The 8,176-nt window shown below is 36.7% G+C and overlaps 1 protein-coding gene across 1 annotated transcript; it reads left to right on the top strand.

Annotated features, from left to right (window-relative positions):
• The first annotated feature begins 487 nt into the window (after positions 1-487).
• LOC110265629 (uncharacterized) lies at positions 488-1,123 on the top strand. Its single transcript, XM_021108688.1, has 2 exons — positions 488-835; positions 917-1,123. The coding sequence occupies exons 1-2, from the start codon at positions 488-490 to the stop codon at positions 1,121-1,123; spliced, it is 555 nt and encodes a 184-aa protein (XP_020964347.1).
• The last annotated feature ends 7,053 nt before the right edge of the window (positions 1,124-8,176 follow it).

Here is an 8,176-nt window from a genome sequence, read left to right as displayed (position 1 = left end):
CTTCTACAAGAAGTATTTCTCAGAATCAGTAAGAGAAGCTAGGGAGCTAGAGCTTATGAAGTTGAAGCAAGGCTCATTGTCCGTGGCCAAGTACACTAGTAGATTTGAGGAACTGTGTAGGTTCTCTAGGGTGTTTCAGGATACCCCAGAGTCCTATGAGAGTTGGAAATGCATAAAGTACCAAGGTGGTTTGAGGGAAACATCATGACTGCTGTGACTTCTTTGGAGATTCGGATATTTTCCGAGCTTGTGAACAAGGCAAGGGTTGTGGAGGATTATACAAAGAAGGTTAGCAAAGGATACCCAAGGAGGAAATAATAACAGAGGCCAAGGAAAGTACTTTCAGCCGAGAGGTCAGAACTTTAAGAGGGTTGGACATGTACCTCAACACCCTCAAGGTCAAGGATGCATTAGGAGACCTACTTATGATCAATACCACCCGACGAGAGGAAGAGGTGGTTGTTTTCTATGTGGATTTTCTGGACACATGTCAAGGGATTGCCCTCGTAGGAGGAATCCGAATGCGGGTCAGAATCAACCCCAAAGACGAGTGTTTGCTATGAACGCCAGTGATGCTGCTAAGGCAGATCCTTTGATGAGAGGTAAAGGTTTATTTGGTGATAAGACATTGGTTGCATTGTATGATACTGGAGCTTCGCATTCATTCATTACATTTGATAAGGTTGAGGAACTAGGATTGAAAATATCAGAATTAGCTTTCGATTTGTATGTGCATACCCCGTATCAGACGGTTGTGACTAGATCAGGTTGTAGGCAAATATCTTTCAAGATTGGGGATAGAAAATTTGTTCATGATTTAATCTGTTTGCCAATGGTTGGGTTGGAAATGATTTTAGGGTTTGGTTGGTTGTCAAAGAATTGGGTATTGTTGGATTGCTTTGAGTGATCGATTCAGTTTATGCCAGAAGGAGAAAGAGGAGCAGTGGTAGCTGAGTGTTATTACCTAAACTCTGTGTTGGTGAATTATAGTGAAAAAGAGTGTCAGGGTTATATACTTTTGGCTGCGAATGCGTTAGGTGATGAACAGAAGTTAGATCGAATTCCGGTAGTTAGAGATTTTCCTAAAGTGTTTCCTGAAGATATTCCCGAATTTTTACCTTAAAGGAAAATTAAATTTGCGATAGACTTGGTGTCGGGAGCCGGACCAGTCTCGATTGTGCCATAAAGAATGGCTCCGATAGAGCTGGAAGAACTTAAAACTCAGTTAGAAGAGTTTCTGAGCAAGAGGTTTATTCGCCCGAGTGTATCTCCATAGAGAGTACCAGTTTTATTGGTGAAAATGAAAGATGGAGGAATGTGACTCTGCATGGATGAACGACAGTTGAACAAAGTGATTGTGAAGAACAAGTACCCGTTGCCTAGAATCGATGACTTAATGGATCAGTTGCAAGGATCTAGGGTGTTTTCAAAGATTGTTTTAAGATCCGGTTACTATCAGATTAAGGTGAAGGAGGATGATATTCCGAAAATTGCGTTTAGAACACGTTATGGTCACTATGAATACACGGTGATGTCCTTTGGGTTGACGAATGCACTTGTTGTGTTCATTGATTACATGAATAGAGTATTTCGTCCCGTTTTGGATAAGTTTGTGATGGTATTCATAGACGACATTTTGATTTACTCAAAGACGGCGGAAGAGCATGAAGAACACTTGAGGATTGCGTTGCAAATCCTGAAGGAGTGGAAATTGTATGCGAAATTGTCTAGGTGTGAGTTCTAGAAGGAAGAGGTGAAATTCGTAGGTCTCGTGGTAAGTAAAGGATCGATAACGGTGGATCCTTCAAAGGTTGAGGTGGTAATGAAATGGGAGAGACCGACGTCAGTGACTGAGATTAGAAGCTTCTTCGGGTTAGCTAGATATTACAGAAGATTCATTCACGGATTTTCGTAAATCGCACTATCCATGACTAAGTTAACAAGGAAAGAGACACCATTTGTGTGGGCGTCCGAGTGTGAGTAAAGTTTTCAGACTTTGAAAGAGAAGTTGACTTCAGCTCCAGTTTTAATTCTACTTGAACCAGGCGAACCATTTGAGATTTACTGTGACGCATTGTTGAAAGGCTTGGGTTGTGTGTTAATGCAACAACGGAATGTGGTAGCTTATGCTTCGCGTCAGCTAAGACCACATGAGGTGAATTCCTAACTCATGACTTGGAATTGGCGGCAGTCGTATTTGCGTTAAAAATTTGGAGGTACTACTTGTACGGAGTGAGGTTTAGAGTCTTTTCTGATCACAAGAGTCTCAAGTATATCTTTGATCAGAAGGATATCAATATGTGTCAAATGAGGTGGATGGAGCTACTGAAAGATTATGACATTGAGTTAATTTATCACCCCAGGAAGGCAAACGTTGTAGTGGATGCATTGAGTCGGAAGTCGTTGACAGTCGCTTGGGTGATGATTACGGAAGAGGAGTTGGTGAGCAAGTTTGGGGATTTGAGACTGAGTGTCAGAGAATTTAATGGGAGTGTATGCCTGAACCAACTGTAGATCTCTAATGACTTCAAGGCCGAAATTTTAGAAGCTCAACGAGACGATCAGGAGTTACAGAAGGTGTTGCTGGCAATTGAGAAAGGAAAATGATGGGGAGTTTCATGGGACGGAGACAGAATATAGAGGTACGAGGGTAGAATTTTCGTGCCAAATATTGGAGTTTTGCGACAAGATATCTTGAAGGCGGCACATAGCAGCAGATTCTCTATTCATCCAGGAAGTATGAAGATGTATCGCGATTTGAAGAAGATGTTTTGTGGCCTGAGATGAAGGGTGATGTAGCTACACTTGTGTCTAAGTATCTGACGTGTCAGAAGGTGAAGATAGAGCACTAGAGACCATCAAGAATGCTACAGCCACTTGAGAATCCTCAGTGGAAGTGGAAAGGAATTGCGATGGACGTCGTATTGGGATTACCAAGGACGAGAGCCGGTTTTGATGCGGTTTGGGTGATCGTGGATCGATTAATTAAGTCCGCTCACTTTCTACCGATACGGATGAACTACTCATTGGAGGAGTTGGCGAGGTTGTATATTAAAGAGGTGGTTAGATTGCACGGGGTGCCATCGAGCATAATGTTGGACCGTGATTCCCAATTTACAACAAGGTTTTGGGGAGTTTTTCAAAGAGCTTTTGGTACGAAACTATGTCTCAGCACAACGTATCATCTGCAAATAGATGGACAGTCGAAAAGAACTATTCAGACTTGGAGGATACTAAAGGCGTGTGTTTTGGATCAACCGGGAAGTTGGGACCGTTACATGCCATTAGTGGAGTTTTCATACAATAATAGCTTTCATGCGAGTATTGGAATGACTCCGTATGAGGCTTTGTATGGACGGAAGTGCCAATCTCCACTGTGTTAGTATGAAGCCGGTGAAGCAAGTCTGTTGGGGCTGGATTTGATAGCAGAGACCACTGAGAATATCAAACAGATTAAGGCCAGAATCTTAATTGCACAGAGCCGACAGAAGAGTTATGTGGATCAGAGAAAGAAACAGTTGGAATTTAAAGTGGGTGAGCATGTATTTCTAAGGTTTACTCCAAAAATGGGAATTGGAAGGGCTATCAAAACAAAGAAGTTGAATCCGAGGTTCATTGGACCTTTTGAGATCTTGAGACGAGTCGGGCCGGTGGCATATCAAGTGGCTTTACCGCTGCGTTTGTTTAACCTGCATAACGTGTTTCATGTGTCACAACTCTGAAAGTACACATCGGATGCAGCTCATGTGTTAGAGCCCTAGTCGGCTGAGTTGAAGGAGAACCTGACGTTTCAAGTCACACTAGTGCAGATTGATGACACTAGTGTGAAGAAGCTGCGTGGAAAGGAAGTTTTGTTGGTCAAGATAGCTTGGAAGAGAGCTGGAGTGGAAGAGAACATTTTGGAGTTAGAGTCAGACATGCAAAAGGATTATCTGGAGTTATTCTCAGGTAATTATTAAATTTTGGGGACAAATTTTCTAATTTGGTGGGGAGAATGTAAAAATCAGAAATAATTAACGTAAAATAATAATAAATAAATTGCCCGAAAATAGGTAAAAAATTTAGAAGTCTTCATTTTAAAATTTAGAGGTGAGATTTGAATTCAGTAGAAATTTCCGAGTTGAAAAATGTAATTTTCTGCGAAAAATTATGTAAAAATGCGTATACACCAAAAAACTATCTATATACACCGAAAGTGTTTCAAAATACACATAAACCAGAACAGCATGTTACCTATTTGTATTGTAAGTGGTATCGAATGAAATAACATCTCCAAAATACTCACAAGCAGCCTTACTTCTTGCGTTGGCCCAAAAAACAATCTTAATTGACTAATCAACCTTAAGTTCAAGCTCGAAAAAGAAATTCTAATTCTTCTCTTTCATTCTTAAAAAGTATTTCCCAAATTCTTTTGCATTCTCTAATTCTGAAACATTCCGTATTTCTCTCGTGATGTAATTTCTCATATCTTTTTTAATAAAACTTAATTCATGATGACCCCCTATTGCAACAAATGATTGGTATGTTTTGCTTGGTCTGATTCCGACTTCCTCGTTATTCTCTATTGTACATTGTACGGACATGCTTAATTCCCTGTGCTGTTTAAACATCTCTGCTTGATTTACACAGCACGGATGTGAATGATGCAACACAACCTTCGAAATGATCCAAACACCAACGTCTTGTAGGACAATTTAATCCAGTTGAGAGATTTGTCTTCTCAGTTGGAGATATGTTTGATTTCCATTTCCCCTCTCTACTACATGTAATCAATTGGTTCTTAATTTCATTTTCCTTCTTATTTGTGCTCCGAATTTTTGTAGAAAAACCTGCAACTTTCGAATAATCTTTGTAGAATTTTGCAGTTTCTTCAAGCGTGTTAAAAGTAATCCTAATCTTTGGAACAAGTTGCTCATCAACATCAGCTAGAAACTGTAAAATACACCAAAAATAGTCCACAATACACCATATTAAAGGATAACATACACCGAAACTCATCATCAAAAATAATAAAATCAGATTCAAAACTCGTACATTACATTCAAATTCAAACCATCAACTATACATAGACATTTTCACAAATAGAAACTAGATGATTCAAATCATACCTTACTACTTGATTTGATTTAAAACAATAATACAATTCACCCTCGTCCAATTGAAAAGTCTGAACCTATAAATACACTAAAAACTTTTCCACAATACACCAAAAGAATTCTGATATACACCGAATGAGAATGTAACAAATTTATCAAAACTCCTATATTGCATTCAATTCAAATCATCAACGATGAACAACCAATTTTTACAAACAAAAACATTATTCACCTACAAAATCATAAACTACTAACGAAAATATTAACTAGAATCGAATCACATCTCGGCCACTTGATTAGATTCAAAACAATAATCCACTTCGCTCTGGTTTAATTGACAATCTTCAAAAGTTGAATTATTCATTATCTTCAAGAACGAGATAACTGTTCAAAACTGATTTCAAAGCTTGATTTCAAAAACATAGAGAATAAAAAAAATCGCAAAAAAAGGAAGAAAGAGAACGCAGAGAACAAAGGAAGAGAAACGCAAAGAGCGCAGAGATAGAAGAGAACATAGATCGAAAACGTTGAGAAAATTCAAAGAAAACAAAATCCTTTCAAAAAAGGCAGTTATATATTCACGCATTAATTGAAAAATTGTTAGATAGTGGCGCGTGAGGTGAATTAGGTTAAAAAAACTTGTTTGGACTTATTTGTGTAAATAACTTGTACGTAGAGAATATTTGATCTATAAAATATTTGTAAGGATTTAAAGTGTGTATAATTAATGAGTATGCTCTTGTTTCCTAAATCTTTACTTTAAGATGAAATTGAAGGAGTAAAAGTGAATTCAATAATTCAAGTAATTCTCGTTGGTAGCAAAATATACTAGAAATAGAAATAGAATATTAGTAATTGGATCAATCAGACAAGAAATTAGTATTCGTATTATTTTTTTGGTTCATAATTTCTCTTTTTATTAAATTAATTCTTTTCTAATTCTCCCTAATTTGATTAACAACTTTGTTAAATAATTAATTAGAATACCAGCCAACTATAGCCAATTAATATATAGACTATAAAAGAAGTTTAAAAAACAAAAAAATCACAATCTTAAATCAAAATTAAGAGTAATCCTAATCTCACTTTTACTCTCACTTACCGTTAAAAAAAATCACAAAATCCTATATCTTTTTTCCCACGTCCTTTAGCCGCGTTGTTTATTATCATCTTCAACTATCTCAGCCGCCATGTCATGCCATAACTGCGGCGTTGCACTGTGCCACCCATCATTGTCCATCGTTTGGCGTCAGTAGATATTTTTTTTATGAGAATGTATAATAAAAAATAAAAAAAGAAAACTATTAAAAAAGAAGACATTATTTCAGATGTTTCTTATATATGAATTTTGGATGTTTAAATTTTAGAGGTATCGGATAATAAAATAAAACATCCAAAACATGAGAAAAGAAACATTTAAAAACTAAAAAAAGTAACAACTAAAATTATTAAAAAAACTCATCCAAAACCTAAAAAGAACAAACATTCAAAACATAAAAAAAACATCCAAGACCTATAAAAAAGACATATCCAAAATTTAGGAAAAGAAAACATCCAAAATGATTAAAAAATCATCCTAATAATAATAATAATAGATGTGGATAGGGGAGGGGACACGTCAAAGGATTGGAAGGCGTCGCGGCAAGATGAGTTGCACGTAGAGGGCGTGGCATTACGGTGAGAAAAATTGCATGCGTAGGGCACGACGATGGGAGTTAGAGGGGGATGGCATGGCATTATGGCGAGAGGTGTTGAAGTGGAAGGGCACGACGTCGCACGTCGAGAGCATTCGATAGGGAGGGTTCAACGGCGTGGTAACACGAGTTAGAGGGAGAGGGCGTGGCGAGAGGAGTTGGAGGGGGAGTGATGAATCCACATTTCATGGTATTCATATTGTTTTAATTGGGTGGATTTTATTGACTTCTCTTGCATTTATTCAATGAAATAGCATGCTTTTATGATTTTCTCTTAAATTTGTGCTTAAGAGTGAAAACATGCTTTTTAGGCCCTTAATTTGCTAAATTTAATTTACTTTGATTCTACTCGATACCTTGATGTGTTTGTTAGTGATCTCAGGTTTAAGAGGCAAGGATTGGATCAAAGAAGTGAAGAAAAAGCATGCAAGATGGAGAATTCATGAAAAAAAATAAGGATTTGGTGGATTCAAGGCTACGCGTACGCGTGACCCACGCGTACGTGTGACAAGTAGCACGTAACCAACTTAAAGAAATACGCGGGGGCGATTTCTGAGCTCATTGAGACCCAAATCCAACTCATTTCTGAAGTATTTGAGGCCAAATTCAAGAAGGAACAAAGGAGAGCAATTAGGTTTAGATAGAAACATACTTTAGGTCATATTCTAGAAAGAGAAACTCTCTTTTCTCTCTAGAATTAGGGTAGATTTAGGATAGATTTCTCTTAGGTTTAAATTTTAATTGTTGCTTTGGTTTAGTTTCCCTGCAATTTATTGTTCTTACATCTTTGCTCTTTTAGTTTTATTTTCCATTTTCTTTCTTTTGTCACTTTTATGTTTATGAACTCATTGTAGTTTTGGTTTCCATAATACAATTTATGTTTTCATGTTTCTTATTGTTTGATTGAGTTGTTAGTTATTAATTTCTTGCAATTGGTAGTTGTTAGATTTTATAATCTTTGCAATTTAATATGCTTTTTCTTTTATGCCTTCTAAGTGTTTGATAAAATGTATTATTTTTTGGGCATGGCATATGCATTATTATTTACTTTCTTGCTCATCATATGCATTGTTATTAATTTCTTATTCATCATATGCATTGATCGTCAGGGAGGTCGCGACATGAGGAATTGGAATGGAAGGACGCATGTTTTTTGAGTGCAAGCCTAATTTTTTGAAATTTTAAAATCAGGTTTTTGAAAAGTTAGCTACTAAGTTAATCAATTGGACGCATATAGAATTGGTTATTTATACTTTCTTTTTTATTAGTTCTCTTCATATTTTTCTCTTATCTCATTAATTTTTTACTATTTTATATTCTTCCTCTTTCAATAGTATTTTTATTAACCACCATTTTCAATTTCAATGATGTCCTGCTAAATTCAAT

Source organism: Arachis ipaensis, chromosome B1 (genome assembly GCF_059453495.1).
Source record: "Arachis ipaensis isolate K30076 ecotype BB chromosome B1, ASM5945349v1, whole genome shotgun sequence".
NCBI classification, from domain to species: domain Eukaryota; kingdom Viridiplantae; phylum Streptophyta; class Magnoliopsida; order Fabales; family Fabaceae; genus Arachis; species Arachis ipaensis.
Note: the sequence above shows the minus strand (reverse complement) of the source record. Positions and strands in the feature narration are given on the sequence as shown.